The sequence below is a fragment of the Populus alba genome, chromosome 5, assembly GCF_005239225.2.
Source record: "Populus alba chromosome 5, ASM523922v2, whole genome shotgun sequence".
NCBI lineage: Eukaryota > Viridiplantae > Streptophyta > Magnoliopsida > Malpighiales > Salicaceae > Populus > Populus alba.
In genome coordinates, this window is record NC_133288.1 from 3,710,488 (window position 1) to 3,725,281 (window position 14,794).

Consider the following 14,794-nt stretch of genomic DNA (forward strand, 5'->3'; position numbering starts at 1 on the left):
TATTGAAGATCATGCGTTGTTTTTCCCTGAAGAAAAACCAAATAAATTCAAATAATTTATTTTTGTCAAGTACTCATGGGTGAGCTGAAAGCTCCGGTGGTTTGATACTGAATGCATGAATTTACAACAATCAACGCATTTACTATGATAGCATCATAGCAACTAACTTGTATGATGGTTCCATCTGTTGTTGGTATCGTGGGCATCGAATGAACTTTTAGTAGATATTCAGATGGGGCTGCAATCAGAAGAATAAAGGATTAAACAACCAAAAAAATTTAAGAGGATAAGTAAATCTCAAATGTTAGATATTGACATGAACCTCAACTGCTAACTCACCTCATATGTGACAAGAACTTTGCTGTAGATGGAATGGTGAGTGCTGGTTGTGATCTTGGCATCATAATTGTTATCTTTTGACCTTGTTGGTTGATAGAGTTTTATAAACCATGGGTCTTGGTTTTCGTGAGCCATGTGTTTTGAGTGCGAAGATGAACATTGTGACTGAGCATCCTGTTGGACAAGCAATCCATCCATAGAATGTTTGCTTGTTTTGAACTCTGATGCCTTGTTTAGGCTGCTGTTTCGGTTCACTCTGTGACCTGAATTTAGCCTTGGAAGATTCTGTGTCAGCCATGTAGTTTGGTAGGATTGAAAATTGATTAGAAAGAGTGTCGGCATAGTCTGGTGTCTCGTAAGTGAAAGAGGCTCTTCCTGGGGTTCTGGAAGGTGGTGAAAAGATTGAGGGGCTGTTCTGTGATGTGAAGCAGAACTCCTTGTATTGATGTTCTTGCCCCGAGATTTGTAGTTCCCCGGAGTAGAACCTGGGAACCTCTGTCTCTATTCTGTCTATTAATGGATGATTGATGTAGCCACTTCTGCTCGAAATTCCCCGTACTTAATGAAAATTAACATCAACTGCCTCCTGTGTGTGAATTCAAGTTAGCATCATAAATTTGGTGTTGACGATTAGATTGCATGTTTTTCATTAGCCTTGATGGTACAGCAAGGTATTGTAAGCTAATTTCAAAATCAGAGAATTCTCCATAGCTCTAAGTTCCGTCAACATTAGCATGATGATTTGTGATTTGTAAAGTACTGCAGATAAAAATGGACTACTTACTCTCTGTCTTGATGATCTGCTCTTGACGGAAATTTGTGATTCCCTGGCCATCTGAGCTCTTTGACAACGAGTTATTGCTTGTATTGTCATAAGTGCATGCATTCGCTGAAGAGTAGCAGCAGTTTGTTTCCTCACCTGGTACTAATACTTGTAACTTGACTAATCCCATTAACGCACACAAAGCTTTCCTGGCCTGAAAAATGGAGCAATTGATATACATATCTGATCCATGAAGGTTGGTTAAAAATTAAGCGGAAAGGAAGTATGTATGAATACCAGGTAAGAACGAAAGACAGCTTGAATCCTGGTGGCAGCTGCATCTTCTACTGCCTTTCTTATTCTATTTACTGCACGTGTTTGTGGGACAATAATGCTTCAGTGGCTTGCAAATGATAATGTGCTAAATATGGGTGGTCGTCCAGGATCCACCTTGCAGCTTCGCAGATTTGTCTCGTCTTAATTGTTGGATTCGAAGGTACAGTTGCAGTTGTTGTATCTTTCTCTGCATAGAAAGAGATATCTTTCTTCTTGCATTTCTCCTCCTTTTTTCCTAGAAAGAAATTAATCATCCACCTGCTTGCCTTTCCCATTGTTTCGTATCACCCCATCTAAGATCTTACTTCAAACCATATATAACAGTCACTGGAGAAAAATGATGAGCAACTATATGATTGCAAAGTAGGAGTGTTGAACCTGTCTTAACGTTCCAATTACTTGAGCACAAGGACTCGGTCCTTATTTATACACCATTATAATGATGTTGATGTTTGTTGACTCATGCATGCATATTGTATCTGTGTATACATCTTCTTCGACCTGACACCGGTCAAGTGGATTTGTACTCGTGTCATATTTTATTGGCCAAGGCCTGCAGAAGTTTCCCTGATCAAGCCATTTGCCTCACTCCGGAAGGTTAACGGTAAAGATTCGACGTCCTTGATGGAGCTTTCACGCCTGCTCAAACTTGTGTCTTTTCTAGGGCTGGTTTATCCTCAGTCTTTGGTGCTGTTCCACGCAAAATGGGATTGGTTTAGAAAGGGTGGCGGGGTTGGGGTTGAGTACTTAACTGGACACTGATCTTTTCTGCTGTTGCAAAAACAGGTAGATAGGCAAGTAGAACCTTGCATTGCATTGCATTGCATTTTGTTTTATCCTTGTATTTTCCTCTCCTTTCCCTTGAACCCAAGTTTCTTGCAGTTTTTTGAGGAAACGCGATGGTGTTAGCAAAAACAAGTGTTCATTAACAAGGCATTTATATTTTATTCTTATTTATTAATATCTGGAAGACAATGTTTAACAATCTGATTGAACTAATAACATTTAACCTAGTGCAATAAATTAAGATTGGCGACAGCTATGAAGTTCGAAATGTGCCCTTGCTGCCCTAATAACCAAGAAAACAATCTCATCGGATTAGAACTGAAACCCTAAGAAACTTCAATTTACAGCTTTAGCCTCCATACATTTCCCAGAACACCAGCCTTATCAGCCACAGCAGCATTGTGAATTTTCCCACGATAGAAAGAGAATATGGTAGATCAAAATAACCGTTGGAAATTTACATGAGGAAGCAGGGAAGTGATTAGGATAAACACATCTAATTCACTACAGTTTTAGCCATGGATCTATTGAGTACCGAGTACAGGAACGCAGCCTCGTTACTGCTGTTCATTTGCAAAATTAGGAAATTTTAGTCTCTGACGTAAGGGCATCTCAACTGGCTTGAAAATTTTACAACCTATAAAATACTCTGCCCAAATATCTAGTGCCTATCCCATTAATAATTGGCGAAAAGTCAATAGATTGAACTCTAAAAATAGTTGCAGCATGGTACAAATGGAAACGGTCACTAACAATCTTCCGTTTTGGCAGTGTTCTCCTTGAAGCTCTTTGTCAACCATATGGCAGTTTCCCTGGGGGAAACCTTTCCAGGTCCAAATGGCTTTAGTAGCACCCCAAGCTCATCATACCTTGCGTCTTGCAGTAATCTTGCACTGAATTCTAACAAACCTTCAAGAGCTTCAGCACGCTGCTGGAATGATGAGGTGTCAAACCTGCGCCTCCTCATGTCTGATGAGGTGCGGCTTGATGCCCCAGCAGTTGCATTTTGGTTGGAGGAGTTGCTTCCATTTTCTTCATCTACCTGAAACATGCCATGTTCAATTCCTTGCCATGCCTCAGTGAAATTGGGCTTGGCAGAGGTTCTATCACTGATCTGAACTGTGCATTTGTCCTTTGTGATTGAGCGGTCACCATGATGCAAAGAGTTGGATGACCCTTGTGCTGAAGTTGATGAAGTTCTGCGAAAAGGGAGGTATGGTTTGTCATATGAAGCCAACGGGAATTCAGCTATCCTGTCAATTCGAGGAGCATTGACAGAAACATCCGGAGATTTTATCTGGAGAAGGATGCTATTATTAGTCCCATGAGCAGAATTTTGTATCGCGGTTCTCGATGGCAATGGCAAAGATGTTCTGCGAGTTGTTGGGTTGGATTTTTTTGTTGGTGTACGAGTAACAGGAAGCTGGAAAGATAATTGAAGGACGTGAGAACCAAATTGTAAACTACTGGAAGTACTGTTCAAAAGCTCTGCATATGTGTGTGTGTGCTGTGTGTGTGCCTGTGAGTGACAGAGAGAGAGAGAGATTCATAAGCTTACAGATTCACGTTTTTTTACAGGCTCTGTCCGTCTCCTAGTAGTGACAGACGCTTTGGTGGGTGCAGGTTTTGTAGTCTTGGCAAAATTTGAAGGTTTTGAAGCAATTGATCTACAAATGACTGTTCCTTCATGGCTGCTCTCGATGGATGAATCTGATAAACTTTGATTCAAATAACTTGGTGTATCATGTATTCCTTCAGTAGAACACACAGAATCTTGCTCTGCTGCAGATATACTTGGATTTAATGCCCTATCATTACTTAGTGAATATCTCTTCTCCCTGTGAGCTTTGAGAGGATTATCTTCTGGCACTAAAAATTTTGTTTTCCTCATGTAATGGGGTTCAGGCCATTGGAAAGGTAATGTATTCTGTCTAGGGCTGTTCATCTTAATATGAATCTTAAGGACATAAGGCTGAAGATGCGGATGCCTGAGCAGCTCTGCAGCCTGCCACAGAGAATAATTTGAATGAGAACAGAACACATTACTATGCCAACCCAAATGAAAATGCTCAAATTTCCTTCTATTGCAATGGTTGGTCTATTGACAAATAGGAGATGCCAAGTTGTATCACAAAATGTATGTCTGTCATGTACAAACTGGAGACTTTTTTGTTGGTTTCATTCCTACATGTTTCACAGTGGAATTTACTTCTACAGCAGACATTGAAACAGTTCGCAACTCTTTCGAAATTGTTTCTACACGCAAAGAAACTTCAAAGCAAGTAAAAAAAAGACTATGAAGAGAATTTTATGCATCATCTTTATGGTGGCCTATAATCATGCATTCTACCAGATTGACATAAAATGTTAGATGCAGATTAAAGGAGATCACACATACACTGGGTCTAAGCTCAGGATTCTTTCGCAGCATGCTTTTAACAAGTCCTCGGCTAGAAACATGAACAGGAACGTGATTAGAGGATCAATAATAAAATCCAGCATCTTAAATATGAAGACTGACAACATTGGGAAAGCAAAATGACAGACTTACAAGGCACCGGAATATTTAGTTGGAAGTGGAGCCACTATCGACTTGTTTATTTTGTTAATCAGTGCTTGCATATCCTGCTCAACAGATTAAAAATAAATTTCAAACAGAGAAATGAACAAAAAATCATAGCAAAAAATACAGGAGATAGCTCAAACTCAAATGGAGGGCATGAAAACCACCTAATATATAAATCATCCTGATCAAACTGCAGGCCAAAATGACTAATGCAGCTTTCATAATTAGCATGACACTGTAATGTTATATCCTTCTGACCGGGAAATAATTTTTAAGGATGGTAATTCCTTCTTCCTGGGCTGTAGTTTTACGTGTATGCATGATTATGCTATGTATCTCTTGAAGTCCTAGTTCAATGTTGATAAATGCATGAGAATGGTTGAATTTCTGCCAAGTATAGAAACAGGATCAGAAAACTTACAAATGCTTTAAATGCAGGCTTAAGAGAGGTCATTTCATATATACAGCAACCTGGAGATAAATTTTGCGAAGTGTAAGCAGTTATGCCATTTAATAGCTGAAAGAGCAATCAAGAACGACTTCTGCATGCACATTACACAATTTACCTAAAGACCAAATATCTGACTTGGAGCCATAAGGTATGTCAGCAAGAAGCTCAGGACACATATAGCTGGGTGTTCCCACAACCTGAACATATAAAAGCAATTCTCACCGATGATAAATCACAAACAAGGAAACAGAGTTAAAATTAGAAGATTAACACAGCTCATGGGCCGCATTACTTACAGAGGAAGCAAGGTCATCCGAAGTTAATATTTTGGCAAGTCCAAAATCACCTGCACCAGGGTTGATTGTCAGTTGATCAGAAAAAGTACACTCTCTTACATTGAAAATCAGAAGGTAATAATCAGATCACTTACCAAGACGGATGTCTTGCCCTTTAGTCAAGAAGATATTGGAGCACTGAACAAATCAATGAGGCATTATCAGTAAAATGCATTTTCTGATATCAGCACAACTTTGAATTTGAGTGCACAAAATACATGCCCTAACCTTGACATCACGATGAAGAATATGGTTCATATGCAAGTAATCAAGGGCCATGAGAAGTTGAACGAGCCACTTACAGAGCTTCTGAAACATTCAATAACTAAGAGTCAGTTGCCAGTTGCAAAAAGATCCTCTGAATTGAAAATTTGATTTTTCATGAAAATAATTTATATGAAAAGGTTGTAATATGAAAACTACATTTCTGGAAAAGAGAAGGGCTTCCCAAACAAAAAGAAAGGAAGGATCAAGAAAGAACCAACCTCTTCTGGGAAATGCACACCATTAGCTTTCTTTATAGCTTCGGCCCTGTAACACAAGGAGAAAGCATGCCACGCATGGCCATGGTTATTCTAGGCTTCAAGTGAAAGTATATTAAAGCACAGTTCCAGAGATCTTAGTTCCAGAAAGAGTGAAAACTTACATGTCTCCTCCTTCACAATAACCTATAATAATGCACACATAGCAACCCTGACTCGAAAGCATCAAAATGAACCAATATTAGACTATTTATACAAAATTTTCAACTGCTTGTATTCTTAGGCTTATACATAGATAACTATAACATTTTTTATTAACCTACCTGAATGACTTAGAAACCCTATCTTAGCTCAAAAAAAACACAACCTTGTCCCAATTACGAGGAGAAGGCTTTGAATATTGAAAGTAGAATGTAGTATTATGAAATAGTATATCTTTTGCAATATAGCTGAAAAAGTTAAGCTTTTGCCAGAATAAATCAAGCATATTGAACCTCTGTAATGTAAAATGTAACTTTATATGCAGAATTGACTTAAACTGGAGGCAAAAACATGCTGAGTTTCAGGTGATGCCAATGGTATATGTTAATGATATAAAGCACCCCATGAGGCTAATTTTCATGTGTTTACTATTAAGGTTTAAGGATACCAACCAGATGGGGAAAAAGAATTTTAGGCATGCAACAAGTTAAAGGCATGTCCATGAAATGTAGTACAAACTAATGGGACATGACCATATCAGATTGAAAAAGCAGCAATCTATAGGAGTTACGTTACGAAATGAGGTTTTTAAAACCTCACAGAAAATGTGGAACATTAAACAACAAGAATCTCCAAATGAAAAATTAACATCCAACCATGTAAAACCATGAGAGATCAAGAGACAATGAAGAAAAGGCAAAGACTAGTAAATATCAACAGGTACAATATACCTTTTCTACCCAGGAATCCTTGTACTCTACAATAAATGGATTTCGTATTCTAGAAATGAGCTCTTTCTGCATAAAAGAGTAAAGGGGTTAGACTTGAAGATCCAGTATAATCTATTGAAGGTGCAAGCTGTAGCGCAACCAACTCTGGATGTGCAGTACATTACTCTTGGCTAAATTACAAATCTGCCCTTTGAGGGGCATTAACATGCAAAGCTAGTGAATTCAGGGCCTTGATTGACAGTGTTATATTGATGTTCTTTGGATACGCAAAATGCCATCAGAAACATTCATTTTTTTCTTTTCTTCCTCAAAGAACTTATTAGCAAATTTTAAATTGTATGAAACATGTCAAAGCATAACATAACATTGGCGAGAGAGAAACAAAGGTGGTTTACAAACATAAACAGAGGTGATGTCATATATGGTGTTAGATGATACGATGGATCATGCTGCCATAGTTGAAAAAAATGACCTCTTGATGAGCAGATCGACGTGACCTGTCAGTCTGCCTCGCAAGCCTGATCTTTTTCAACACATACCTTAAATTGACATAACAAAAGATCAGAAATGAAAACAAAACCAATCACCCGAGTATATGATATTGCATACAATTTGTTGTCCTAATGATAGGGTTCTACAGCAAATGAAGAGATATAGGTAGAGCAGAGTGTTAGTTTCATTCTCACTTCTTTTTTTCATGTTTATGCTTCACAAGAAGCGCAGAACCAAAAGAACCCTTCCCTATTTGCTCTAATACTTCATACTGCTCCATCTGAGATATCGAAATGACTTGCTTCTCTGGATACAGACAAAAAGAAATCACCATTGCCATTAAGAGAATGCACAAAGGTAATAACAAGAGGAAACTACACTGTCTGTAAAGTTGCTCAATACATGCATATACTATAAGATAGAAAATAAATCTTCAGTAACAAAGAAAGGAACTGCAGGAAAATGAAATCATGTAAATTCAAGAACTAAAAAAATAAAGTAACAAGGGAGGCCCTTGAAAGCCAAGATATACAGGATTTATATGAGCATTCTCTCAACAGAAAAGGAGAAAATAGGCAACTCCCAATTCAAAATGAAAGAAAAGATCCTTAATTATCAAAGGAAACTACTTTATAGTAATCTGTAAACATTGCATCATCTCTCTCTAGATTTGGACAGAGATGATGGCAAAACAACCCAAGTTTTTAGGTAAACATGGGTAAGAAAATCATCCAAGAATTGCAGAAATGAGAAAAAAAAAAACATTTAATGGTCTGTCTATTGGCCATCAAAAAGTAGAGCAAAAGAAGGGAAATAACATGCTGAATATTCTTGGGTTTTGTTTCTAGGGGCAAAATGCTTAATTTTGCTACAAACAGATCAAGTAAACTATTTCAACTGTATAAAGCTCAACTATTAATGAAACTATCAAGTTCTTACCAACCCCTCATAGGTGCATAATTAAGCATCCTAAAAACTATGCTTTCCTGTCTTTTCCTTCATTTCCTCAGCAACCAAACGCTGTCATTATCAAAAAAGAAACGAAAAAGAAAAGACAGGCAAAGAGAAGGAGACCCTGTACAAAACAAATATCTGCCTAAGGCAGCACACACAAAGACCACAAATTTATCAACTAACCTCTCTAATCAAGAACTTTAAAATTTAACAATTAAAAAAAGTCAGAAGCCCAAAAGATTTTGAAGAGACAAATGCAGCACCAAGAAATGCACAGTGGACTAAAACAGAAACAGTTTCTACACTGAGAAAAAGAAAGTGAATCAAATCTATAGATTCCACGCAGGAAAAGAAAAGACAATAAAGGGAAAGGAAGTACCTGAATTATGTATAGTGGTGGATCAAAAGAGAGAGATCACAATGCAAGTGAGAGAGAGGGAGACAAGAATGTGGGGTTTGACATCTTCAGGGAAAGAAAGAAACTACAGGGTTTAGATGGCAGGGGTATACGAAGAAGGAGAAGCTGGGGTTGAAGAGGGAGTTGCAGCATTTGCAGCAACGCTGGTTCCTTAGACATTGATGGATGCGGAGTGATTTTTGGAGTGAGAGATAATGACAAACTTTGGTGTGTATATATAAAAGAAAAGAGATGATGGTAAAGAAAGCAAGAAAAATTGTTGGTGGACCACAAGTCCTATAGATTCATTAAAATGGAGAAAATCATTAGGGAGGAGATTAGCAGTGCTAATTGTGGGATTATAGCAGCATAGCCGATTTTCCTTAAAGAACAATTTTTTCTCTCAGAAAGCAACAAAAGCAGAGAGTCTAGTGACTATAAACAAAGATAGCCTAGTCCTAGAGAAAGAAACAGAGTATAAGGTTATGTTTGGTTTGGAGTTAAAAATTAGAGGTTAATGTTAAATGGTGACATGGAGTACTTTCTTTATTATTGTGTGGTATAATTATTTTTATTCTATTATTTCCTTAATTGTTAAGATTTTTTAGATTCACGATAAGTTATAGAAGAGTTTAACCTACAATCTAGTGAAATGAACATAATTTTTTTTCTGAAATTTGTATAAAGATGATGGTTTGACAGAAAATTCTATAAAAGTTCATGTTTTTACTGAGATAACATTTTATAGTCATTAAAAATCATGAATTTTTTTCAAATGAAATCTGAAAGTTATTATTCGAGATTTTAAATATAAGACGCAAAATGTGAATTGTGAAGAGGAGATGAACTTGCTTAGATGCTTAATCATATCTATTTCTAAAAATTTTTATGGACATAATATTTACATGGTGATGGTGTTTATGATAAGTAAAGCACTTGAGACATAATTCACAATCATCTTGTTCTTTAGATTTTTTTTTTTTTGGAGAGTTAATGAATTTATTCAACAAATATAAATCATAGAATTAAAAAAAAAAAACCTTTTTTCCTAACTAGAAAAAAATAAAAAATTTATTTGTCACAATCTAATTTAACATTTTAAATTCTAGTAAATATGAGAATTATGGAAAAGTGTGAAGTTGATGGGTAAATTTTATTTTCTTTTGTGATGTGTTGTAAAAATAATTGAAGGTGTTTTTTAAATGGTGTTTTATGAAAGTTTATTTTTTTTTTTTAAAAAAAAAAAATTTTTAAAAATTTTTTAAATCGTTTTGATATACTGTTATTAAAAATATATTTTTTAAAAAAATAAAAAATATATTATTTTAATATATTTTTCAAACAAAAATTATGCTTTAAAAAATAACCATTACAACACTCTTATATATACCAAATAAATAGTAAAAAAAAGTAATGATTGACAATGATCAATATATTTAATTGTACACATATAATTTTACACCTTTCAATGAACTATGTTATTTTTACGGTGTATTGTGAAAATAATTGAATTAAGCAGTGAAAAATAATAATAGTTAATGACATGCACAATTACTCGTTTATACAAGACTTGCATGTTTTAATAAATTGTGCTATTTTCATAAATATATTTTCAAATATGCTATTTTTACTAATTTTTTTAACTGCTATGCTAATTGTATTAATAAAAAAAAACTCATTTAAGGTGAAGGAGTGTCCCTGAATTTGTCAGCTCATGGGTTCTTTTCATAATTACTGTTTTTTATTTATTCTTAAATAATTATAGTAAGTATTTTAATTTTAATAGTACTTAATTTAATTATAATATAATTAATCTTTGTTGGTAAGTTCTTCACGTCGTGGAGATTGATTCGTGAACAGTCCGACCATAGGAAATAGGAGTGGGTCCACACGCCATGGATCTGCATCACGAGACCTATATTGACTAAATTACCCTTTATCTTTCCTTGGAATTCCATGTCTTGCCCAATGGGCACGTTAGACTGCACCGCCTATTGCAGACATTGGTAATGGATATATATATATATATATATATATATATATATATATATATATATTTTTTTTTTTTAATTTCGAAAATACTTTTATTAACCACGTTATTTAAGAAACTAATTTTCTCTACTTCTCGGAGATGGAGGCAGTGATCATGGATAAATTATATATTGCATAGCATAATTGGGTTAAGATTATTTGTAAAAGGTTTTTCATTTTTTAAATTATCTTTATTATATATATATATATATATATAAAACCATACAAAATAATAAAAAATTAATTAAATTTGATCCGGTTGAAGATTTAGAGTTATGAATTGAAAAATTAACCTAATCAATTAAAATAATAATACTTTTAAAAAAATTAAATTAAGTGTTGATTGGATCAACCAGTGATGATATGAAGTATTCTAAGCTCTAAAAGAATAATAATCTATAGATCTCTCGAGAATAGTTAATGAATTCACGAGTCCTCAATTCAATGCCGTATTAAAAAAATAATTAAAAAATAAAATAAAATAAGGCCTTCATATCACCTAAAGGATATGGTTGCACCGATGCAATGAGCCCATCCTTTTCAACTCGGGATCACATGCAACACGCCATGGTCCCCGGAGACAAACAAGTGCTGGGATCTACAAACTCATGCCCATCTAACTAAAAATGTCAAATTTCTTGTACCAAACCTAAGTCTTGCATGCATGAATCTAGATCAATGATAAGCTCTTCCTTTTGTTTCCATTCAAGGGAATATCGTCCAATTATTAGGTTTGATGTTTCTTATTGAATTTTTTTATTAATCACTTGGAATAGCTATTAAATCCAACCATGCTTGTTTTTTGGGTTGATTTGAAGATTGATTTGAATTGGATTTTTGATTGAATCAGAAAAAATACTGATATGATAAAATATAGTTGACTTGACTTAAAATTTTAGTAATTCTAAATAAATTTGGTCTAGACATAATCGAGTCAATACTAAAGTATTGTTTGGTTATGTTTTAAACAGTGTTTTATGAAAACTTGAAAAATAGTTGACTTGACTAAAAATTTTAATGACTCTGAACAAACTTAGTCTAGACATAATCGAGTCAACACTAAGATGTCATTTGATTGTGTTTCAAACAATGTTTTAAGAAAACTTGAAAAAAAAAAAATTATATTTTCAAATTATTTAATGTGTTGATATTAAAAATAACTTTTAAAAATAAAATAAAAATATTATTTTAATATATTTTTCCAGTAAAAAAAGCTTGCATCCCACAAAGTAATACATTTATGGCTTTATATTCATCAACAATATGTTAGCTGACACATATATTAGGTTAGTTTTAAAGATTCTTCAATGTTACTTGCTTACCTTTACATGGTTGTAAGAACTAATCAGTTCAACTAAAATCTACTTGTAATTAATAACGAGGTAGAACTAAAATTAATTTGTGGGCATGATTCTCGATCCGAGGCAAGTGAGAGTTATTGCAGCGATCAAGAAACTTCATCCCTACCAGAAAAATCCAGGCTCGACCCTACCCTTCTTTCACTCAAGAAATTAATTAAGGGAAAAACTTTGATCTCACATTAAGCTCATTAGGGCTGGACTTCTTCCCCTTTTGAAACAAGATACAACCACTATAATAATAACCCTTTTCATTATTGTTCAATAGCAAGTCGCCATTGATGGGGATGCGTGGCTCCCTCGAGCAACATGAAAAATGATCAAAGAACGTCACGTCTTCATCCACAAAAGCAAATGATTAAAGCACAACTAACATAAAAAATGATGGATCACCCATGATGTGTGATATAAATTCAACCCTTTTCGTGATCTTACTCAATGGAGTGCTATCTCAACAAACCCTTGTGGTGATCATAGTATATATAAAAGATATTTGAGAGCTTGGAATCAGTTGTTTTTTAAAGCATTTTTTACTTAAAAAATATATCAAAATAATATATATTTTTTATTTTTTAGAAAAATATTTTTGACATTAGCTCGTTAAGATGATCTGAAAACATCAAGAAAATTAATTTGAGAGATATAAAAATAAAAATTTTTAATTTTTTTTTAAAAATATTTTTAAGAATATAAAAACAAACAGAATCGTGTGTGAATCCTTTGACTTTTGAGGCAATCCAAAAGGTAAACAACATCTAACTTGGAACAAAAAAACAATGAAGCTTTGTATGTTTAAGGTGAAGCATGAGAAATAATTGCAGGAAGAGTCAAGATAGTGTCCCAAGTAAGGTGTGATTTCGCATCCTAGTCATCGTTGAGAAAGGATGATGACACCACACTAGCTTTTCAATGCTATCTATTGGCAAGCACGACTGTGGTTTTAGACATGCTCTATAAACAGCACTGAGTTGGGCACACGTACGTCAAATCTGGATTTCATCTACCAAAAAACAGAGGGAGAAACTTGGAAGCTCAGATGGCAAGACTCCATTTTCATACCTGAGCATTTTGGTTTTGATTTTATATATATATATATATATATATATATATATATATATATAGCAGTTTGATTTCTTTTCTTTTACAAAGTCGAGTCATAGAAAAATAAAAACTATAGATACTAAATACAACGTCTGACACGAGGTAAAAATCAGGGTATAGAGTGTGTTTAACTTTAAAATATGATGGGTTTTTTTTTAAGATACAATATCTTTTAAGCACAAATTATATTTTTAAAAACTAAAAAAACATGATTTTTACTTAAAAAAACACAAGTTACTTTCCATCCATACACACACTAATATAAATAGGTTAACTTAAGTTAAGTTAAAAAAAAAATTAAAAAGTTAAAATGATATCAATTTTAAAAAAATAAAAAAAATTATTGAATTTTTTACTATATTGAGTGTGTTGCTAGTCAATCCAAGTTTTGTTTAGATCAACTCTGTTTTTATTTATTATAAAATTTAGTTTGTATTAGTTATCGAGTGAGTTGACCCACTAAATCAAATCAGATTTTAATATAAAAGAAAAAATGAAAATCCCTCTCAGCAACCTTTTGAATGATAATAGATGAGGGACCAAAACACTGGAACAAAAAACCTGTTTTTCTTTAGGTGTTCCACCAATGGGAGGAGAGCATTTTCAATCTCATTGTTTCAAGTGGGACAAAAAATTATTATTGGTCATGGCCACATTATTCTAATTATTGTGTCAATATATATTTCCGGGCAATCAAGATTTTTTGGTGAGATCGATACTGTAGGGAAACATGGTGGAACAGTGCCCAAAATGTATAAAATCAGTTGAAAATATAAATATAACAGGGATATGGAAGATTCAAGGTGACCACCCAATCAGAGTCTCAACTGCTTTTTTCAAAATAAGTGTGTGTGTATATATATATGTTCGTTTTTTAAAATAATTTTTTATTTAAAAATATATTAAAATGATTTTTTTATAATTTTATTTTTATTTATTTTTTATATCAGTACATGTTAGATAATAATATAAATCATATATTAGGGTTTTATCTAACAGTTTAACTTTTGGGTTGAATTGGTTATTTAACATAATATGATCAAAGTTTTGATAATCAAGCGGTCACGAGTTTGAATTTTATATTCTCATATATTTGATAACAATTTAAAACAAGGTAATATGGGTTGTACAAATTTCAAGTTTAAAGAGCTTTCACTTAAAAGGATATGTTAGAGAATAATATAAATCATATATTAAAATCTTACCTGACAGCTTAATTTATTAGGTTTCTTTGACAGTACATTAAAATCATCAAAAATAATAAAAAATAAATCAATTTAATATTTTTAAAGTTAAAAATACTTTTAAAAAAATACTAAAAACATAAACAAAAGTTACTACAAACACCCCTTGTTTTCATTACACCAGTCAAGTTAGTCAAGTTGATGCCCGAAAAATCAGAAATTTTGACAATCAATCTACCAGATTGTTGCTACTCACAAAGCAAATTTCGGGTACGAACAATCTGAAA

At 33.7% G+C, this 14,794-nt stretch overlaps 1 protein-coding gene across 2 annotated transcripts; it reads right to left on the minus strand.

Annotated features, from left to right (window-relative positions):
- Positions 1–2,686: 2,686 nt before the first annotated feature.
- LOC118051464 (serine/threonine-protein kinase Nek2) lies at positions 2,687–9,259 on the minus strand. Of its 2 annotated transcripts, none has more exons than XM_035062118.2 (15): positions 8,816–9,259; positions 7,677–7,788; positions 7,463–7,529; positions 6,991–7,056; positions 6,223–6,269; positions 6,062–6,107; positions 5,805–5,885; positions 5,672–5,714; positions 5,538–5,587; positions 5,357–5,438; positions 5,212–5,261; positions 4,776–4,849; positions 4,623–4,674; positions 3,783–4,229; positions 2,687–3,647 (listed from the first exon to the last, which is right to left on the minus strand). In XM_035062118.2, exons 2-15 carry the CDS (start codon positions 7,760–7,762, stop codon positions 2,973–2,975), a joined length of 1,866 nt encoding a protein of 621 aa, XP_034918009.1. In that variant the 5' UTR covers positions 7,763–7,788; positions 8,816–9,259; the 3' UTR covers positions 2,687–2,972. The 2 variants fall into 2 exon arrangements, with proteins under 2 accessions (XP_034918009.1, XP_034918011.1); XM_035062120.2 differs by lacking the exon at positions 8,816–9,259 and adding an exon at positions 8,422–8,703.
- Between the last annotated feature and the right edge of the window lie 5,535 nt (positions 9,260–14,794).

Coding starts and splice junctions, on each gene's coding strand:
- LOC118051464 (XM_035062118.2), bottom strand. CDS start 7,762: ATGGAGCAGTATGAAGTATTAGAGCAAATAGGGAAGGGTTCTTTTGGT. Junction 7,530..7,676: donor CATAAACATGAAAAAAAGAA/GTGAGAATGAAA, acceptor TGTCAATTTAAG/GTATGTGTTGAAAAAGATCA. Junction 7,057..7,462: donor GTCGATCTGCTCATCAAGAG/GTCATTTTTTTC, acceptor TCTTTTATGCAG/AAAGAGCTCATTTCTAGAAT.